Here is a 22,751-nt window from a genome sequence, read left to right on the forward strand (position 1 = left end):
GAACCAGTCTGTTGTTCCATGTCCAGTTCTAACTGTTGCTTCCTGACCTGCATACAGATTTCTCAAAAGGCAGGTCAGGTGGTCTGGTATTCCCATCTCTTTCAGAATTTTCCACATAATGAATAAGCTTTATAAAAACCAATAACAGTAATCATTTCTTGAGTGTTTTCTATGTGTAGGAACAATACACACACAATTAGTACTTCATCTAATCTCGTAACCCCCTGTCAAGGTAAATAACATTATCTCCACTTAACAGTTGATGAAACTCACATCCTTTAGGTGTATACCTAAAGCCTGGATTCTGAACATCACTTCCTTAAATACGGACCCTTAAGCATATTCCTCTCCATCTTAAGAACTGTGAGCCAAAGAGGCAAGTTATCTGCTCTTGATACTTCCACCATCCAAAGGTGGGACAGACACAGAATAACTGCGAAAGATGGTCCTTATTCGTAAGTACAGGACAGGGAGACTCACTGCCATCACTGCTCCACTGCAGGTCTAAAATTAATACATCCTTTGATTGGACATTAGTCCTAGGAACTTTTTATTAATACTACGACCTTTAGTTCCAGCCTTGGGGTCAGATTTCTTTTTCCATAAAATGGAGCCCGTGTTAGCAAGAAGGAACCCTGCTTCCTGCCTACAGAGTCTAAAGCTCCCTTTTTCAATTTGTACTTACTGTGTCTGTCCCTTTCACTACAGACTGATCTAATTCTTTTAAAATTGTTGTTTATTTTTACAAATTAATTTATAATCCACTCTGTTAGACAAAAGTTGTCTTACTTCCATATCTCTCAAGATGACCCATTCTCTACACTTGGGTTTCCTATAAGGTTGTTATGAGATAACACCTTTAGGACCCTTAAAATTCCTACCATTTGAAGTGGTACTTCAAACATTTCTGAGGTCTTAATAAAAGGCTTCATAGTTACACTCTTGCTTGTATCTTTATAATTTTTTTAAATTATCCTGTACTTGATTTCCACCATTTGATTAGGAAAACATCTTCTAATCTGAGAACTTTAGAGAGTATGGAATAAGAAACAGTTTAGTGTTTAAACTTAGCAGTCTTATTCCTTAATGTTTCCCCTGAAATGTCTCTTGAAAACTCAACAAGCTCATTAGGTACATTTCCCATTTTGCACATGAATCCAGGTGTTGATACAGTTTCCACCACAATATAACAAGAGCTCTTCATTTTCAGCTTTCAGTGTCATTCTCTTCACTTTTTTAAAGACCTCACCAATAGCTTCTTCCAGGGTCCTAAGACTTCTGCAACCCATATACCCTGTCAAAATCCTCCTAGAGATCCCTCATGTTTGCACTAAGAGTGTCCTCACGGCCCTTCAAACTCCACCTGTTACTCAGTTCCAAAGCCACTTCCATACATTTCAGATTTTTTTTAACTTTACAATATTGTATTGGTTTTGCCATATATCAACATGAATCCGCCACAGGTATATACGTGTTCCCCATCCTGAACCCTCCTCCCTCCCCGTACCATCCCTCTGGGTCGTCCCAGTGCACCAGCCCCAAGTATCCAGTAACGTGCATCAAAGCTGGACTGGCAACTCGTTTCATATATGATATTATACGTGTTTCAATGTCATTCTCCCAAATCATCACACCCTCTACCTCTCCCACAGAGTCCAAAAGACTGTTCTATAACAATAACCCTGTATACGAGACAGCAAAAGAGACACTGATGTACAGAACATTTCAGATTTTTGCCATGGGATCTCCTCACTACATTACAAAACATATTCCTATTATTACAGTTAAACACTTACTTACCCCAAACTTACTGGCATAAAATAACTGGTTATTGTGCTAACAGAAATACAATAGGACACAGCAGAGATGGCCTGTCACTGCTCCATGATTTCTTGGACATCATAAGGAAGACCCCAAGGTTAGAGGACAAAATCACCTGAAGGTTTCCAAGTCTTAACTATTTGCAAATTAATCCTGGCGCTGTTACCAGGGATATCAACACATGGCTTTTCCACATATCTTGTGCTTCCTCATAACATGTTTCATGGATTCTAAAGCAAGAGTCTTGAGAAAGAGCAAAGCCGGTCAGAAGTCACATCCCTTTTAATGCAAGAGCCCTTTTACTGAATTAGACGGAATGTCATGTTTGCCATTATCTGTTGGTTGATTACAAAAGTCCACCCAGTTTAAAGACGAGAGAAGAAAGACATCACCCATGATGGAATGGCATCTGTCTCATACTGTAAAAATAGGCATACAGGATGAAATATATGGAGATATGGCCATTATGGAAAGTGCAATCTGCTAGAACAAGCTTGGAGATCTGTTTGATTAGGAACACTTTTATTTCTATACACTATAATTTATAAGCAGCACAAAAATCACTGAATAAAAAGCATGGGGCAGATTAAAGACCTGTGTCTGCCCACAAGCTGGGTCATCCAGAAAAAGATTCTATTCCTCTGCAGGTCTCAGTATCATTACTTATTTAAAAACAGAAGTACTATTTATAAAAGATTTGAAACAGATGATCTCTAAAGTTCTTCACATGTCAAATATTCTATAACTCATCTATTTTAAAAGATGGGTGAACATTTTCCATCAGGTACTGTGTGATTCTTGTTCCTTGTGCTTCATGTCCAACTCTTTGCAACCCTATGGACTGTACCCTGCCAGGCTCCTCTGTCCATGGGATTCTCCAGGCAAGAATATTGAAATGCATTGCCATTTCCTCCTCCAAGGTATCTTCTCAACCCAGAGACCAAGTTTAAATACCAGAATCTTCACCTGTGAAATGACTATAACAATGTTTCCCTCTTAAGGTCATTATGAGAATAAAATAATATATGTAGAAAAGCTTAGAGTAAAACCTAAACTATAATAAGTACTCAATGCATATTGCCTTTAATTTAATCGAGTATAAAGTCACCATACTAGTTTGGGAAGCAAATGTTGTGAAAGAGGTGACTTTTATCAAAATGTTAACTGAGATGTGTACAAATTTAGTCTCAAATAAATGTGAATAGAAATTATTCTTTGCTATTTTTAATAGTAAATATTTATTGATATCAGGAGTGGTATTAAAGATTTACACACATTTGATGCTTACATAAACCTGTAAGACAGTTTTTAGAATTAAAAATTGCTACTTCTCCCTACCATATGAAATATTACCTTCTACATTGCTATATATTCTCCACACTTTTAATACTTTTTACTTTTCTGCATTACCAGATATATCAGGCAAGAATGGTTATGAGATACTGAGGGTTATTAATAGACATCATTAGTAATAAACTACAATGTTAATTTCATGCCCCAAATGCCTCTTATCTGCTCCTGATTGAAAAGAATTCCTTGTCTGGCTCTCTCAACCTCATGTCACCCCAGAGCACAGCCAAGGACTGGTTTCCTTTCTTAAAGAGTTAGACAATTTAAAGAATAGAAAAGGGCAACCTTTCCTTTTCAAATGAGGATTTCTAAAATTCGAGAAGTGAATACTAAAAGTAGAGGGACACAGAAAAATCTTGTCACATGATATCCTTATTTCAATCCTTGTTTCAATTACCAAGCTACGCTTTTCCCTTTAAAAAAAATGAGGTAAAATTAGTATATAATGTTATATAAGTTTCAAGTTACAGCATTATAATTCAACATCTGTGTCGAATTACACTACAAAGTGATAACCACCAAAGGTATGTTACCATCCATCACTGTACATCTGACCCCCTTCAGCCACTGTGAAACAGTACAGAGAACCACCAAGCTACTTTTCAAAAATACAAAAAGTTAAAAAAAATTAAACTGGTTTTATCACCATAGGACTTTTCAGAGTTAACATCTGAGAGTCTCCAAGGAGGGTTCATGAAGAATTTCACAGATATATTTAACCTTGAAATTCATCTCCTAAAGAAAATCAGTCCTGAGTAATGTTGAAGCTGAAACTCAACAATACTTTGGGCACCTGATGCGAAGAGCTGACTCATTGGAAAAGACCTTGATGCTGGGAAAGATTGGGGGCAGGAGAAGAAGGGGACAACAGAGGATGAGACGGTTGGATGGTATCACCAACTCAATGGACATGGGTTTGGGTGAACTCCAGGAGTTGGTGATGGACAGGAAAGCCTGGCGTGCTGTGGTTCATGAGGTCACAAAGAGTCAGACATGACTGAGTGAACTGAACTGAAATTCATTTTTATTTTTCTTCCTAGACTAGTATTCATTGGAATACTAGTTTTCATTCACAGAGTGTTGGGGTGGGTTTATCAAGAATTCACACAATGGTGTCAGATAAACAGATTTGGTAGAAATGGTAGTTTTGATTTGGAAAGACAGTAAGAGGCATGGAGGCATTTCTGCAGTAGACAGTCCTAGATTAGTTGGCAACTGGAAATATCCAGACGTTGGTATCAACAGCAAGACAATAATGTCTGCAAAGTGGGAACAGGAAGAGGGAAGCTACCCCAGGTAAGTTTACTCTGCTTTACACTATTTTCTTTCATCCTGCAAAATTCTCCAGGCTATTCAACTTATTCAACAAGTGAACTCTAAAAGTGCTCAATTGAGAGACTTCATCCACAGCCAACTAATCCTTTTATTCCAGAGTATGAACTATCATCAAAAAACCTGGGGCACAGACTAACTCAAGGTCAAGTAAGTTTTAATTTGTCACTGTTGATCAATCACAGGCACTTCCATCTCTTTTTATTAATAATACTTCTTTAAAGACAGTGAAACCTTCTATCTCATTTGTGACATGTTGGGAAGTAGAACCACTATCATACACTCACATCTGCCTTTGGTTCAGGTGGAGAAAGTGATAACATATGGACTTCCTAGCTGCTATCCTGCACTCCAGTTCAGTCGCTCAGTCGTGTCTGACTCTTTGCAACCCCATGGACCTCAGCATGCCAGGCTTGCCTGTCTATCACCAACTCCCAGAGCTTGCTCAAACTCATGTCCATTGAGTTGGTAATGCCATCCAACCATCTCATCCTCTGTCGTCTCCTTCTCCTCCTGCCCTCAATCTTTCCCAACATCAGGGTCTTTTCAAATGAGTCAGCAGTTCACATCAGGTGGCCAAAGCATTGGAGTGTCAGCTTCAGCATCAGTCCTACCAATGAACACCCAGGACTGATCTCCTTTAGGATGGACTGGTTGGATCTCCTTGCAGTCCAAGGGACTCTTAAGAGTCTTCTCCAACACCACAGTTCAAAAGCATCAATTCTTCGGCGCTCAACTTTCTTTGTAATCCAAGTCTCACATCCATACATGACCACTGGAAAAACCCCAGCCTTGACTAGATGGACCTTTATCCTGCACTGCGGGTCCATTAAGTTTTGACTGTTTACAATGATGAGCCTAATAAATCCACAGACAGCTCTTCTCTGGATTCTGTCCCAAAGTCTCCCTTATAAGAAAGAATGTAATGAATGGAGTCTAAAAGTTAAAAATAATAATAGTGACAATAAAGCTTTGGCTATAAACACTTTATTCTTCCTTTTCAAATAAAAACAAATGACATATTACTTGCAAAATTCTGGATTAGATACCAAAATTCTCAGAGACATTGAAGCTCACTGTATTCAGAGGTATTTGTTGTTATTTTTGTCTAGTCACTCAGTCGTCTCCAACTCTTTGAGACCCCGTGGACTGTAGCCTGCCAGGCTCCTCTGTCCATGGAATTTCCCAAGCAAGAATACTGGAGTGGGTTTTCAGTATACCACAGGGATTGAACCCATGACTCCTGCATTGCAGGTGGACTCTACCACCAAGCCACCAGGGAGCCTGTATTCAGGGGGATAGTCTTGGTCATTATTTAAAACACTCATTCACATAAGGATAACATACTCTGTCTATCTTTGACATTTTAAAATGTTCCACTTAATTTTACTTGATTAAAATTGTCATTTTTTTTCAGCCTTGCTCAGCTTTACATAGTTGATCTTGCCACATAAGGCTGTGAGTCCAAATAACTGAGAGGAGGAGAAAATTTTCAATCCAAAACAATTACATGAAACTTTCTTCTGATAGATAATTTTTAAAGTAAAATGTACTTAACAAAATGTCTATTTCTAATATACTTGCTTTTAGGCAAATTTCATAGAGAACTGGACCTTCAAATTTGGCAGGTACAGTATTTTAATAGTCTAATCATGAAAGAAAGCTTATGTGTTAGATAAAAATATTCTCAACTGACATTAGAAGACTTGGACTTTTATATGTATGTGTATATAAGACTGTGTGTGTGTGTGGCAGGGGGGGATTCTCCAGCACTTACTGAATGAACTTTAATATATATATATATATGTTTCTTTCCCAAATGGTGAAATCTGTGCTTAGTCACACCTCTAACTTACAGGTCTATTCATTAATTCATTCGGCAAATATTTACAGAATTATCCATTCTAAGCCAACTACTTGGATATTGATTGGGATTGAATAGAAATTCATTCATTCATTCAACAAATTCTATGAGCTTGGCTCCATGCTACATGCTAGAAACAGAAGGGTGAGTAAGATAAGATAGAGTCTGGGGAGAGTCATGCACAAATAATCACAGTGATGAACCCAAGAAATGAAAAAAAGTCTAAGCAACCAAAACCAAGACAATTAGGGATTGGACCAGGGCATTAAGTTAGTTGGTGAACCAGCCCGCTGCGCATACCTCCCAATCCTGTACAGAGGTAACAAAATTGATAATGTTTCCCACAGAGTTCCAGGTACTGGCCATGTGCCCATTTCACCCCTCAGATGATGATTCCATTTTACTCTGACAATGTCTCAAAACTATTCTGAAAGAGAAATCTTCAGAGGCCATGCAGAGCCTCCAGGCTTTAAACTTTCTGTTCCTACCCTCCTCCCCTGCCCCCCAAACCTGGAGGCACCTTAATTTTTAACCCTGGTATGGATGTGAGAGTTGGACTGTGAAGAAGGCTGAGCACCGAAGAATTGATGCTTTTGAACTGTGGTGTTGGAGAAGACTCTTGAGAGTCCCTTGGACTGCAAGGAGATCCAACCAGTCCATTCTGAAGGAGATCAGCCCTGGGATTTCTTTGGAAGGAATGATGCTAAAGCTGAAACTGCAATACTTTGGCCACCTCATGCGAAGAGTTGACTCATTGGAAAAGACTCTGATACTGGGAGGGTTTGGGGGCAGGAGAAGAAGGGGACGACAGAGGATGAGATGGCTGGATGGCATCACTGACTCAATGGACGTGAGTCTGAGTGAACTCCAGGAGCTGGTGATGGACAGGGAGGCCTAGCGTGCTGCGATTCATGGGGTCGCAAGGAGTCAGACACAACTGAGTGACTGAACTGAACTGAACTGAAGGTCCCTGACCAGGTGACATGTGAGTAGTTAACGTCCTAGGGAACTATCACCAGATCACTGGTTTCCAAGCCTGGCGGAATACCAAAATCACCTGGGGGTGGGGGATGGGGTAGTGCTTAAAAACAAACATTTCCTAGAAACGCACAATCTAGCACAGAGATGATTAAAATATTGTCCCCAGTCCAGCAGTATCAGGACCATCTAAGAACTTACCAGAAATGCAGAACCTTGTCATTCAAAAAGGTACATGCACCCCTATGTTCACAGCAGCACTACTGACCATAGCCAAGACACGGAACAGCCTAAATGTACACTGAGGGATAAGGAAGATGAGGCACACAAACAGAACGGAATACTATCCAGCACCACAAAGAACGTGATAATGCCATTTGCAGCCACATGGACAGACATAGAGATTATCATACGAAGTGAAGGAAGGAAGAGAGAGACAAATACACAATATCACTTACGCATGAAATCTGAAATATGACACAAATGAATCTACCTATGAGACAGAAACAGAATCACGGGCATAGAAACAGACTAGTCATTGCCAAGGCGGAGGGGGTTAGGAGAGGGATGGAGTGTGAGGTTGGGGCTAGCAGATATAAGGCCTTATATAAAGATGGATAAACAAGGTCCTACTGCACAACACGGAGATCTATATTCAATATCCTATAATAAACCATAATGGAAAAGAATATCTTTAAAAATGTGTGTGTATAACAATCACTTTGCTGTACAACAGTAGTTAACACAACATTGTGAAGCAACCATCCTTCAATTAGGAGAAAGAAACATCCAAGAGAAGGAATCTTGGGCCACACCCCAGATGCACTGGATCAGAAGATCTGTGGGTGCAGCCTAGTGATCTGTGCTCTAATAAGCACTCTAAATGCTTCTGAGGTACTAACCATTTGATCTTGAATTTATGGGGTAGGCGCTAGGAATTATTTTTTTAGCACCTCAGGTAACTTTGAAGACAAATGAGTTTGGGAACCAAAAGGAGAGTACTCCTCATGGCTCCAAACACTATTTGGAATGCCTCAGAAAGGGGAGATAAACAATGCACAAAACAAAACAATGGAAAAAGCCTTGGAGAAGGAGAGAAATCTGCCAGAGAATTCACAAACTGAAGGGTATTGCTATCAATAGTAACACATTCAAAAGTTACACTATAAGATGTTTTTAAGAACACATTTATTTCACAAATTGAGCCTATTTTGACACCTACAAACCTAATCTTTTAAAGTTATCTATTCTAAAGCCATGATTTTTAAAATAAAACAATTTAAAGAATACATGCCTGAAATAGTTAAAAAAAGGTTCTGTTAAATAAATGTCCTGATAAAAAGAGAGCTTTTTATCTCAGATAAATGTGTGGCATTTTATTCTATTTACATTTAACACTAGCTTAAAGTATTACTGTATTTTAAATGTTTATAATATGAGTATATCTCTGTTAATTAAGCTTATCTGTGCTTTACATTGTTTAATAACTGAAAATTAATAGGAAGGAGGTAAGAGCTAGAAAGACCATCACACTCTTGATTATAGACTGCATATAGTACAGGTGAAAACAAAACCTTTAATGGTTATGACTTTTTACTGCTTGTTGACTGCAAATAGATATCCCGCAGAAGCATGCTAATAAGCTACACTGTGGAACCCAACAGACGCTTGCTAAATCCCAGGTCTGTGGAGCCCTGTGTTAAGAACATGGTCCCTCCGAGTCTTTTACAAGTTTCATGCCTTGTGTCTGGACTGTGTCAAGTGCTTTTCATGCATAATTCTCCACTCCCACCCCTACACACACACACACACAAATCCACTGTGGAAAAAAAAATCCACTGTGAGTGCTGGATCATTAGAATCCCTACCTCAGGTAAGAGAACTGAATGTTAAAGAGGCCAAGCCACTTGGCTGCCTCAGCTGACTCTAGGCAGACTTTATCCAGCCCACGTCTCTTCCCCTCCTTGGAGCCTAACAGAGAACTAGGAACACAACAGGTACCAGGAATGCTCGGCAAATGCAGGGCTGTTTTGTTCGCTGTGCACATGGCTTTCTGGCTGGCCTGGCTTAAGACTTAAAGAGTCCCAGAGTACTGAAAAGATGACATATTTCTAGTTTTAAAACTATACTCAACTATAAACTAAGCCTACGAAAGTCCAACAAGATTTTTATTTTTCTCATGACTACTACTCTGAGGCTTTGTTAAAAGAGCAAATGTAAAAAAATCTTTAAAATAAATGTTTATTGTTTTGGCTTCACTTGGTACACTAAAAACATGCATACAACATGATCCAGGGCTGGCCTATTTCAACCTGATTCACTGAAGAGAGTGTTAGACTTTTCTCCATATTTTTCCAACTCAGGGCTTCTCAGAAGTACGGCTGGGAAAGGGAAAAGGAAGTCTGTCTTTCTGTCGATCTTGGCTTTAATACATCCCTGACTAAGCTTCCACATATCACTAAAAATCTGCTAGAGCCTTGTCTCCTAAGTGTGAATATTCTAAAACCAATCCAGGTTTAACTATCTTAGTCAAAAAGATCTTGGGAGTCTCAGCACCACGACATTTGCTTAAGCATGGGAGCAAGCACTGTCCGTGTGTGTGTGTGTCTGTGTGTATCTGTATGTGCGTGTGAGTGTGAACTCCAGCTGGCACTGGTGCAAGATACAACTCCAAAGTTGTGAGCATAAAGCAGGCGACTACCATCATCAAGATATGCCAAGAAGAAGAAATCAGGCTTTGACAATAAACTGAATGTACAAGCCTGTCTGGTTTGGTTTTCTTGGGAAAACACAATGTCCTCACCGCAGCTTAGCACTCACTGATGTGGAGTCTATCAGTGCTTTGCCTGACCAACTCGCCTTCTAACACACCAGTTCCTAAATGTTATACACACCCTGGTGCTCCATCATGAACTCCTCACCTTGTTCTGAAGTTTCCACGGGAGACGTCTTTTGTGACAAGGGTGGGGAAAATGTAGTGAAGAGTTAAAAGTGAATCTCTTACCTCTTTGAACTGTTTTCTTCGCACTTTGTATACACAGATACACTTTTGATGTGTTAACTAGAAAATCTGACTAGAAAAGAACAAAGCAGCTGTCACTAGGAGGAAGACACTGACAAAAAAAAAACTACACAGCCCTTTATTGAAGAACTGTCAAGCCCATCCCACACTGCTGGGGTTGTCTGTGGCACTTATCAAAGACCTAGATCTGATGCAGGAAATTAAAAATAATAATAATAATAAATCTGTCCACTGGACATGTATTAAAGGAGTCTAAAATTATATTACATTTAAAATAACAAAAACTGATATTTTAACAATTCAGACACAATGTTGTTTTTATTAAATATATTTATATAGATATATACTTGTATATACATGTACATGCTTCTAACCACAAAAATACACAAGTATGCATAGAGAATTACAGTACACGTGTAAGGAACAGGTCTATATAAAAATTAAGAGCACATATATATTTTTCTCACTATGAAGGAATTCTTAATGAGTGTAAATGCTTTTTCTCAATGTTATTTTCATTTGAATATCATATAAAAAATTGAATCTTTTCAATATCTGAAAAGATTAGAACTTAAACAAGGTCCTTAAAGGCAAATTGATGTCTTCATGTTGTTCTACTGACTTACAATTATTTTACTGAGCATCATTCCTGGCTTTAAATAATATACAGGCTTTTCTTGACTCCAGGTCTTTACATATTGATTATAAGTTTGGGCTCAATTCTAACTACAGTATTGCATGGAATTTAATAACCTTTTTCTAAGTAAATATACTGTATGTAATTAGCGTTGTTTTTTTTTTTTTAACAAAATCCCAATAGCATGGACATGAGGTAAAAAGAAATCCATTAAGGAGTGCACAAGAAAAAAACTGCTCAAGAATGTAGCTTCTTATATTTTCAGATCACAGTGACAGATTTTGATAGAGCTTCAGGCTTCAGCCTTCAAATCTTACCTCTATATCACTGAACAGTTGCATGACCATAGGCAGGTTATTTAACTTCACTGAGTTCAGCTTCTTCCCACCTATAAAAAAAAAAAAAACCATTTACCTAACTAGGGTTGTTCAGATTTTTAAACGGCAGGGAGATGTTCTCATGGTTAAATAAGTTGAGAAGATGCAATACCAAACAATTCATTCTGCATTGAACAATGGTAAATAGATGGCAGAAAAGAATGCAGACCTTCCCAGAGCCTTCAGGTATCTTTTTAATCTCAGGTACAACTCAATGTTTAGAATGCCACAGAATTATTTAAACTGGAACATTTTTATGATGAGTATTTCTAGAGACTAGCATTTCCCAAAATACAGTTTGCAGCATGGTGGTTCTAAGGGGCATCTTAGGTCAAGAGAAACCCTTTTACGGCACACTTCAACTTGTGTATGTAAACCATGTCGCAAGAACTGGGAAACTCTTTGCTAACTCTGGTCACTGTTGCTTCAGTTGCAAAATGATTTCCATGGCCTGAAATGACAAGTTTACTTTTCCTATATCCATGAAGAAGAAACTCTCTGGAGGATAAATTATTAAGTAAATACATTGTCCAGAATTGTTTTTAAACTAAGATTAGAGACTCCCCAGGGTGGGATTATGGGTGCAAAATAGGTGAAAGGGATTAAGAGGTGCAAAACTCCAGTTGTAAAACAAATAAGTCGCAGAAATATAATATGCAGCGTAACAAATACGGTCAGTAATATGGGGACACGTGGTTACTAGACTCATTGCGGTGATCATTTCATAATGTACATAAACATCAAAGCATTATGCAGTACACTTCACACTAACAAAATAATGCATGCCACCTATATTTCAACTGAAAAAAGAATTTGAGATGTTGTTGCAAGTGGTTTATATGCATTTATGTATCCAAACATTTATCAAGTTGGACTACAGACCAAGCAGGTATCTAAATTTAGGATAAGCACTGGGTAAGATGGCCAGTGAGATGAGTTTTACTATATTTCCCCCCCAAAAATAAAATAAAAGGAATATTTTCAGGCAGGTGTAGCTGAAGTCCATGATTTCTTGTTTATTTTTGATTCTCAAAAGCTAAAGTATTGCATTGAACAGGGCTTTATCAATCTAATTTAACTTTTCGATCCTTTGAAGACAGAAAGAATTGATGATTAATTTCTCTCCTTTTTGAAAATTCTGTCCTCTGAAAATTCCAACATTTTCAAAGGATCTGATAAATAATACCAAGTTCATTGGCATTTCAAACAGACAAGACACATCTATTTTAAACCATTATGAATGTCATATTTCCATTCAAACTTGAGAAGATCACATTTTCAGCTACCAACCAACTATGGAAAAATCTTTCAGACAACAATAACCTCTTAATTGAAGATTTCTCTTAAAATTATTTTTATAGAATAATGTGGGAGTTCTCCTTCTGAAAAACAAAATTACTTTTAATGAAGCGGTTCAAAATCAGGGCAGAGAAAGAGCAAAGAGTTTCCTTGAGGTTCTGGTGACAGTTTACATAAAAAGATGTTTTATTTTCTCTTTGCAGGGTGTACACCATCATTTTGTCTTATTATTCCTGACATTCAGTTCATCATATTAGCATCTTTGTGGGAAACAAGAAAGCAATTAAGGTTTTAGCTCTTTATTCTTTGGGAGACATTTGCTTTCCCTCAAAACTCTTAATGATGAGGCAGACCTGGTCAAACACCAAATGCAAGGATTTTTAATGCAATAAAGATGGAGCTTTAATAATTTTCAATTACAGTTATTCTGCAATAATGTTAGCAAATCTCATCTAAAAAGTAAATTATTCATTGAATAGGAAATGGGAAAGTCTTAGGATTGTGTGACTTTCCCATTTAAAGTTTCACTAAGATTCTCCTTGATAAAGTCCTTTTAAAAGATTACATATTTTATACTTTGTTTCTATCCTTTTTCTTCTTTCATGATGCTGTTTCTACTTTTTAATATACTTTTCTAACAAAACACAGTAGTTATAGAGCAGCCATTCAGAGAGATCTATTCAGAACGAGTCCTCATTCACTTGCTGCCAGAAATACTGATAATATGATATTTTTTATTTAGTTTTAAGAATACATTTTTCATTTTAAGCAAATGAAACCTAGAACCAAATTTTAAAAAAAATGTCATTGATTTTCATTAGAAAATTGGTAGTAAAAAGTCTTTCATGTTACCTTTGCATTAGCAAATCTTACTTTTCACATAAATAAATACATCATTTATTGGAAATTACATAGAATACAGCAAAACTATAGAAAATAATTTAAGTCAAAACAAATATTTAAAAAAAGGCAACAGTTTTCTTTAAAAAAAAAAAAAAAAAGCAATGCCTTTCTCATTGAACCTGAAAATATTTAACTTAGTCACTTTCTATATTCCCTTAGCAATAATTTCCAATATTTGTGCTCAGATAAATGTTAGATTCTTTTCAATCTACCTCCTCACTCTTTCTCTAGACAGGAATTTAGTTACATTTGTTTAATCTTCATGTCTTAAAACTGAAGGGAGAGTCACACATTCAACTTGGTGACTAGCTTTGTACAATACTCTTTCAACGAAAACTCGTGACTGCAACACTTTGTGTTCAGAATTCTAGAACATATTATAATACAAACTTTCAGAATATTTATGGGAAGTGTTCTTGAGTTCAGTTAACACAGAAATCTGAACTTTTCCTCCAACAGATATCACCAATTTATCTCACAAACCAAAGCCAACATGTTTGGGATGGCAATGTTGTGGAAACTGTGAAGGCACATGTCAAATTCAGTGTTTTCTGACAATTATTTTAAGTTCCTGGGTCTTTTGTTTGTTTCAGATCGTGTTTAAGGAAAGAAATTGTTTCTCCACTGTAATAGGAAACTAGATTAGGGCAAGAGTAAGTGAATTAATCCCAGTATCTGTGAACCCTGTTTCAGCTGGGATAAGAAATACCTTCTAACAGCCACATCTATTACCTTCAATCATGCCACTTTATAAAATGCTTCAGGTTTATTTCAACGACAGATACTTTAATGACAAAATAAACAGAATCCACATTTTTTCTTAAGGAGCATCTTTCAGCACTGCCTCTCTAGATAAGATATTGATGCCTAACTCTTCATGAGTTTAATTAAATTTACATAATTAAGTATGTATCAATGCATGGATATTAGAGGAACAATCTTTTTCATGAAATTATTCAAGAAGAATCGTTGTAGTATTAACTTTTATTTAGAAAACCATTTTGAAAAGCCCTTCACTGCTGGAATTTAGGTAGAACTAATATAGCAATATACCTATTATGGGCTTCCCCAGCTGCACTGGTGGTAAAGAACCCACCTGCCAGTGAAGAGATGTTAAGAGACGCAGGTTCAATCCTTGACTCAGGAAGATCCCCTGGAGGAGGAAATGACAACCCACTCCATTATTCTTGCCTGGGAAATCCCATGGACAGAGGAGGCCTGGTGGGCTACAGTCCATTGGGTCGCTGAGTCAGACATGATTTAAGCCACTTAGCACGCACAATGTAGCAATTACATGCATGGTTCTTCAGGTCTAAGAGACATAGGTTCAAATTCATGCTTGATCAATTACCAAAAAGCTTTAACTTCACATTTCTGGACTTCTATTTCTTTTTCTTGCAAGTGGAGATGGCAATAGTAGCTATCTCATGAATTCTGAGCTGTCTAAGGCAATAAACATATCTGAAACTCTCAGACCAGCATCTGGCACAGAGCAAGCCCTTAAGAAACAGGAGCTAATGACTAGCAAATTGTTGTAATGAATAATCAGAAGTAAAAAGGCATCTTCTCCAATCTTGTCAAAGTTGACCTGCATCAACAGAAATTATGGTCTCATGTGAAATTAAATCTCTTTCAAATCCAGCACTGTATATTTGATTCCATAATTCTTTATGATTTGCACGGTTCTGTTCTTCATTGCTCTCTCTCTCCCTATCTCTCAGTTCAGTTGCTAGTCGTGTCCAACTCTTTGAAACCCCGTGAATTGCAGCACGCCAGGCCTCCCTGTCCATCACCAACTCCCGGAGTTCACTCAAACTCATGTCCATCAAATCGGTGATGCCATCCAGCCATCTCATCCTCTGTCGTACCCTTCTCCTCCTGCCCCCAATCCCTCCCAGCATCAGAGTCTTTTCCAATGAGTCAACTCTTTACATCAGGTGGCCACAGTATTGAAGTTTCAGCTTTAGCATCAGTCCTTTCAAAGAACACCCAGGGCTGATCTCCTTCAGAATGGACTGGTTGGATCTCCTTGCAGTCCAAGGGACTCTCAAGAGTCTTCTCCAACACCACACTTCAAAAGCATCAATTCTTCAGCACTTGGCTTTCTTTATAGTCCAACTCTCACATCCATACATGACCACTGGAAAAACCATAGCCTTGACTAGACGGACCTTTGTGGACAAAGTAATGTCTCTACTTTTGAATATGCTGTCTAGGTTGGTCATAATTTTCCCTCCAAGGAGTAAGCATCTTTTAATTTCATGGCTGCAATGACCATCTGCAGTGATTCTGGAGCCCCAAAAAATAAAGTCTGACACTGTTTCCACTGTTTCCCCATCTATTTCCCATGAAGTGGTGGGATCAGATGCTATGATCTTCGTTTTCTGAATGTTGAGCTTTAAGTCAACTTTTTCACTCTCTTCTTTCACTTTCATCAAGAGGCTTTTTAGTTCCTCTTCACTTTCTACCATAAGGGTGCTGTCATCTGCATATCTGAGGTTACTGATATTTCTCCATGCAATCTTGATTCCAGCTTGTGCTTCTTCCAGCCCAGGATTTCTCATGATGTACACTGCATAGAAGTTAAATAAGCAGGGTGACAATATACAGCTTTGACATACTCCCTTTCCTATTTGGAACCAGTGTGTTGTTCTATGTCCAGTTCTAACTGTTGCTTCCTGACCTGCATATAGGTTTCTCAAGAGGTAGGTCAGGTGGTTGGTATTCCCATCTCTTTCAGAATTTTCCACAGTTTATTGTGATCCACACAGTCAAAGGCTTTGGCATAGTCAATAAAGCAGAAATAGATATTTTTCTAGAACTCTCTTGCTTTTTCCATGATCCAGTGGACATTGGCAATTTAAAACCAGTTTGAACATCTGGAAGTTCACGGTTCACATATTGCTGAAGCCTGGCTTGGAGAATTTTGGGCATTACTTTACTAGCGTGTGAGATGAGTGCAATTGTGTGGTAGTTTGAGCATTCTTTGGCATAGCCTTTCTTTGGGATTGGAATGAAAACTGACCTTTTCTAGTCCTGTGGCCACTGCTGATGTCTGGGGAGGCCTTACAAATAGCTGTGAAAAGAAGAGAAGCAAAAAGCAAAGGAGAAAAGGAAAGATATAACATCTGAATGCAGAGTTCCAAAGAATAGCAAGGAGAGATAAGAAAGCCTTCCTCAGTGATCAGTGCAAATAAATAGAGGAAAACAACAGAATGGGGAAGACTAGAGATCTCTTCAAGAAAATTAGAGATACCAAGGGAACTTTTCATGCAAAGATGGGCTCGATAAAGGACAGAAATGGTATGGACCTAACAGAAGCAGAAGATATTAAGAAGAGGTGGCAAGAATACACAGAAGAACTGTACAAAAAAGATCTTCATGACCAAGATAATCACGATGGTGTGATCCCTGACCTAGAGCCAGACATCCTGGAATGTGAAGTCAAGTGGGCCTTAGAAAGCATCACTATGAACAAAGCTAGTGGAGGTGATGGAATTCCAGTTGAGCTATTTCAAATCCTGAAAGATGATACTGTGAAAGTGCTGCACTCAACATGCCAGCAAATTTGGAAAACTCCCTATCTCTAGAGAAATATTAACATAAGTTTCATTGATATGACAAGATTATCATTTGTGACTATGAAAGTGTTCAGCAAAAACATGAAAATAAAGCACTACCTGCCAGCATTAAAAGGAAGAATCTCCTAAAGTAAGCCTACTTTTAAACCAAATTTGAATATTTAGTTAAAATCTCCACTTGCATAATTAACATCTTTACATATAGTGATACTTTGAACTCCATATTTTACTTGAATCACTATTTAAATTCTTTATTTCAGAGATCACTGTTCATCATTTCTACTTGGCTTTGTCAAAGATATTGTCTTAAAAATCTTTTCCCAATGTCTTGATTTCTAAAAAAAAATTCTTCTTTTCCCTGACTTCATTTTTTGGCTAAGAGGTATGAATGAGAAAAACACTAAACAGAGGCACCCATGAGCACTGAAATGTATTTGTGGGCATTTTGTGAAACTAAATGACTTCTACCCACTTTAGCTTAAATGAGTGCCTTGACAAATACTCTAAATACAAAAGTTACTAAAAATGCCTTTGATTCATGTTTTTTGATGCCCATCTGCATCAACAACTTATGTTTGACTACTTCCCTTTCAATTTTTATTTATATTTTTCTGTATTTACAAAGAGGTTTAGTTGGAGAAAGAAGATTACCCAATATTGTCTACCTGAGGTCAAAAGGAACATCCAGCTATGAAAAAAGGATCTAGATGTCCCATCAATTCCTCTTGAGAGTCCAATAAGTTGAGAAACACAGGGTAACCTACTCATTGTAACACTCAACAAAATATAAGGTAAGATCTGGTTTTAAACATTCCCATCAGGAACATAAACAACTAGACCAGCACACGTCAGAGATTTAGATTCATGGAGTTCACAGGCTACTCAAGGTTCAATTCTTCTTCCCACAATCTCCTATGGTGGGTATAAAACTGAGATGAATGAACTGGTGCCTCCAATTTGATCTACCTGTTGATTCCAACCTCATCAGGGAGCCCTGTTGTCTCAGTCAGCTCAGGCTGCTAAAATAAAATACCCCAGACAAAGTTGCTAAAACAACAGACACTTATTTTTCACAGCTCTGGAGGATGGGGGTCCAAGATCAAGATGCTGACAGATTCAGGCCCTGGTGAAGATTCTCTTCCTGGCTTCTAACCAGGGGTTCACAGGGCAAAGAAAGAGAAGCTCTGATCTCTCTTCCTCTTCTTCTAAGGATACAAATCCCATCATGGGAATTCCCCTTTCATGACTTCATCTGAACACAATTATCTCCCAAAGACCCCCATCTCCAAATATCATACTAGGAGTTAGAGATTCAACTTATGAATGGGGTCGGGGGGGCAAACATTCAGTCTATAATAATGTGTCAGAGTACCACATCTCACTTCCAAAACTCACAGCAGGAGATAAACTCATATATATCATTTTTCATTTATGAGCATGCTAGATCAAATCCCTTGGGCCAGCTCTTCCTACATTAGTTGAATCAGTGGTCAAGTAAAATATAAATAATAATGTCTGGAGATAAAAACTTAGTGAGACTTGATAACCTGCTTTTTCAGTTCATCTAATTTTGCCTCTGTATATATATTGATTTTGGTAATTGTAAATTTGGCTTGTGTGCAGTTACATGAATATAACCTGGCCTATTATTTACTCTAGCTTTTAAGAATTATGTACATGATCAAAATATCAGCAGCCTAATAGCATGGGGAAGTTGATTTAGTGAAAACAAGAGAGTTATGTCATACCATAATCACAGATAATTAAAGTCTTCATGCCTTTTAAATTTCTGTTTTATCATTATGGTGCAGTAAAACTTCCTAATTAAAAGAACTCTACCATATGCTGTTATATGTGTCCATTTTGTTCGGAAAGGAGATGTATATGTCCCTTCATATGCTTTACTCTAAGCCATCTGTGAAAACTAATCCTGTGGCAAACACCAACCAGCAGTTCTTCAATTTGATATCATAAAACATTAAAATACTTGGAATCCTACATCCAGCCATGTTCAATTGCTATTATTTCTTGTTCATAGAAGGCACCCCAGAATATGGGTGTGTGTGAGTTTTGGCAACCCTTATTGTGAAAATGGAGTTTTAGTGACTTTCTTAAGATCCTCAAAGATTAAAAAGAGATCAAGTCCAACTGTGTTTGTATTCAACACCTTTCTTTTGAAAGAGTATATAACTGGAATTTTTTAAACCAACATAAATATCAGACCATCAACTGGCAAATTGATTCATTTACGTGAACTGTGGTTATTAAAATATTTGTCCTTCTTTCTCCCATTATAGTTTGCAAATTGTAAATATTTACCATGATTTCTTTTTGTCCCTCCCAAATAAAGAAAATTATTTGTTAAATTTTTACCATGCTATCTTAAAGCATGGAAAATTTTAAGATATAGCCAACAATACTTAAATTCTACTCATTTTTTTTTCTGTTGTGGAATATGGCAGCTTGATGCTGTTTTACACTCTTTATCATATTAGTCTTTACCCTCAAATCAATATCCGTTTAGGTAACTCCCACCATTTCCCACATCTTGGTTCACCATTGCTCCTTCTGTTCCACTATTTCCTTCCTCCTGAGGTTCCATTTCCTCTTCCTGAAGCCCATCTTTTGGTTACTATTTGGCAAGATTCTATGAGGGAAACATGCTTTATATTACCACTTTTACTCCTGCGTAGCATATGACCTGGATTCATAACTGTAATTTGATAATTATTTCCCTCAGGACTTTGCAGGTATTTTAGTGGTTGGGTTGTTTTTTTTTTTTTTTTTTTTTGACACTTGTTACTACTGCTGAGAATTTGACTCTGAGTGAATGCACTGCTCCTTTGTAAGTAATCTATCTTTTCTCTCTACCTCTTTATAAGGCTTTCACTTTATCTGTGGCATTTCACAATTTATTTGTTTCTAGGTGTTGATTTGCTTTTATTTACCTTGCTTAGGATTCACTGTAACTCTTCAATCAGGAGATCCATGTCTTTCACTTACACTTAAAATTATCAACCAAATATAATATAGTTTACCTCCCAATCACTATATTATTTCCTTCTAGAAAATCCAGTAAATTTCTTGGACTGTCTCATTTTCTCTGCCATATATTTTAATGTTTCTACCTTATTTTACAATTTTTTTAATCCATCAGGATAGCAACTGCTATAATGTCTGTAAGTCCCTCTTCTCTCTCTCCCTACCATTCACCTCCCATATATCTAATCTGCTTTTTTACTTACTCACTGAGGTCTATTATAGGACTGTATTCCTCTTTTATGTAACTCCTGATTTTAAAATCAAAATTGCCTATTATTAAATTTATACAGTCCCTCCTCATTCATGAAGTCTTTAATCAACTTAAACTTACTTGTATAAAACCTTCTTATACCTCAGATTCATTTCAGTGTCAATCCTTCTGTTTGTAGAATCAGTTTATTCTATTAATAGTTCATTTCCTTGCATGATTTGTCTTTTTCCTTTTTTTTTTTTTTTACTGCAAACAGAGCTCCAGCTAAGATTATTTTTCCATGGGAGTTCTATGCACTATGTATCATAATAACAACTCCATGGTATAGTTTTGGGGTTTTGGCAGGTGGGGAGCCTAAACTAAGTTCCCCCATCAATGTTAAGAATCCAGCCTCTTGTCATTAAAGATTATATACAAACTGCTATCCTGCTAACTACACTGGATAGAGTTGCCTCTATAAATCCCTGGAACCTAGATATTTCCCCCATCTTTCTTTTTAATTCAGCTATAAAATGTTTTATCATTAATGTTATCCAGCCTATCCATATGTTCTCATGTGAGGTCAGAAAAACTCCTTCATTAACTCTGTTCCTTGTATTATAAGACCAAGAAGTCCACACACCACAGTGTTATATAAAGATCTCAGATCAATAGCACAGTGCTTGGTGATTCATCAGTGAGGTTAAACTAAGAGACATGACTTTGATCAAATGAGGAGTAGAGGTCCCCAGGAAAGCCAAGGACATTATGAGCAAATGGCTTCAGAGGGTCTTAAACTTGATCAAAGAAGGTTTCTTCCTATTTACTAATTTCTTATGCTCTGGTAGAGGTGTCCCGCCAGACCCAAGGACATCCTTCCAACTCTACAGATAGGTGGCATTTCTTCAGGAAATGCCAGAAAACAATAATTTCCTCTTTCTCTGGGAACTGCCTTTCACCACCTCTTTCCTATCTCCACAAGAACAAGTCCTCAACAGCCTTGTTTCCACTGATCCAAGCTGGGCCAAAAAGATACTCTCTATGGGAAAATTAGAACTGAAATGGAATGAAGCTAAGTTAGTCTTTACGTGTGGCTGAATGTACAGTACCTAAACCTGGGACGTATAAGGTGGCTGGATTCCATACTATGCAAAGAGAAGACACAGCAGTTCTATAAGAGAAATGGGAACGAACAACTGAGAATTCAGAGGGATTAATATGCTTCTTAAATTTCGTGTGTGTGTGTGTGTGTGTGTGTGTGTATTTGAGAAAGAGCTCTTAGAATAGTCTATCACAACCAGCATGGGTAAACATCAACATGTAAAAAATTAGAGATAAACACATTTAAATCTAAAATGATACTTCTGATTGATTTTAGACTATTGTTAATTACTGGTATAAAGGATAAATACAATTGTTTCTAAAATATTTTAAAAGACTTTAAATTACATACTGTAGAGTAAAATTATGATCGAATGAAACTGATGATCCACGAAGATGCCCCAGGTTTATTTTGTCCTTCTCATTTTACCAACATACTGTAGGATGCCATCAACTTAAGAGGCATAAATCCAAATAATTCCCAACTAAACTCCACATCTCTGGATTCTCCCTTCACTACGGTTTATGAGACAGAGTCACTCCTCAAAAGGTAGTGCATAGGATCCTTCTTTCCATCCATCATATCCTGTTGATTCCTAGGACAAATCCCTTCCTTTCATAATCTCTTTATTTACAGACTATCAAAATAAATTTGAGTTGTTATTTCAAATTTGAGTTATCTCAAACTGATAATTTTTAAAAAAGAAAAAAAAATATTTGAGAACAATTAGAGCATCTATTTGCCCACATACACACACATATACAAACACACACACAATAGTTCAAATGAAAAAGACTAAAGAAGTTCTGAAAGGGAAATAAGAATAAGTGGCTTGGGTTAAAAAACAGCTCCCCAGTGACTACTAAAATTCAACCCAAACATCTTTCACTGGATTTTGAGGTCATTCCATTTGTAAACCCAACTTTCGTTTCCAAGGATACTGTCAAACATAATCCCTGCATGAAATCCGCATTTCAGCCAAAATGAAACTATTCCCAGTTTATGACACATATGCTACTTTTCCTACCATCTATTTTCTCAAGCTTTCTCTCCCTATAATATATTCTCACCTCAGTCCACACTTCACAGCCTCATTTCTACATACCCAATCTCATAATTCAAGTCCTAGTTCAAATGCTACCCTCTCCATAAGGATTCTTTGGGGCTCCACCATCAGAGGAGCTTTCTTTCTTTCCCTTGAACTCAATTGACATTTAATTTGGGTCTTTATTACATCACCTTAAATAATCTCC

The 22,751-nt window shown here is 37.3% G+C and overlaps 1 protein-coding gene across 49 annotated transcripts in view; it reads right to left on the reverse strand.

The window, feature by feature from the left end:
- The window catches only part of LOC147348250 (uncharacterized), an 888,338-nt gene that overhangs the window by 820,729 nt on the left and 44,858 nt on the right, over window positions 1-22,751 (reverse strand). For 25 of the 49 annotated variants that reach the window (XM_086366796.1, XM_086366818.1, XM_086366821.1 and 22 more), the window contains exons 2-4: window positions 14,680-14,736; window positions 11,322-11,392; window positions 10,350-10,419 (exon numbers count right to left, since the gene is read on the reverse strand). In XM_086366796.1, coding sequence (XP_086222922.1) covers window positions 10,350-10,419; window positions 11,322-11,392; window positions 14,680-14,736 — 198 coding nt within the window. Of the gene's footprint in view, window positions 1-2,324; window positions 2,799-5,474; window positions 5,788-9,560; window positions 9,727-10,349; window positions 10,420-11,321; window positions 11,393-14,679; window positions 14,737-22,751 lie in introns of those variants that run through there. The other 24 variants (XR_015151283.1, XR_015151279.1, XR_015151284.1 and 21 more) reach the window with 10 other exon arrangements.

Source organism: Bos grunniens, chromosome 22 (genome assembly GCF_055505025.1).
Source record: "Bos grunniens cultivar Pamir isolate PY7600 chromosome 22, Bosgru_T2T1.0, whole genome shotgun sequence".
NCBI lineage: Eukaryota > Metazoa > Chordata > Mammalia > Artiodactyla > Bovidae > Bos > Bos grunniens.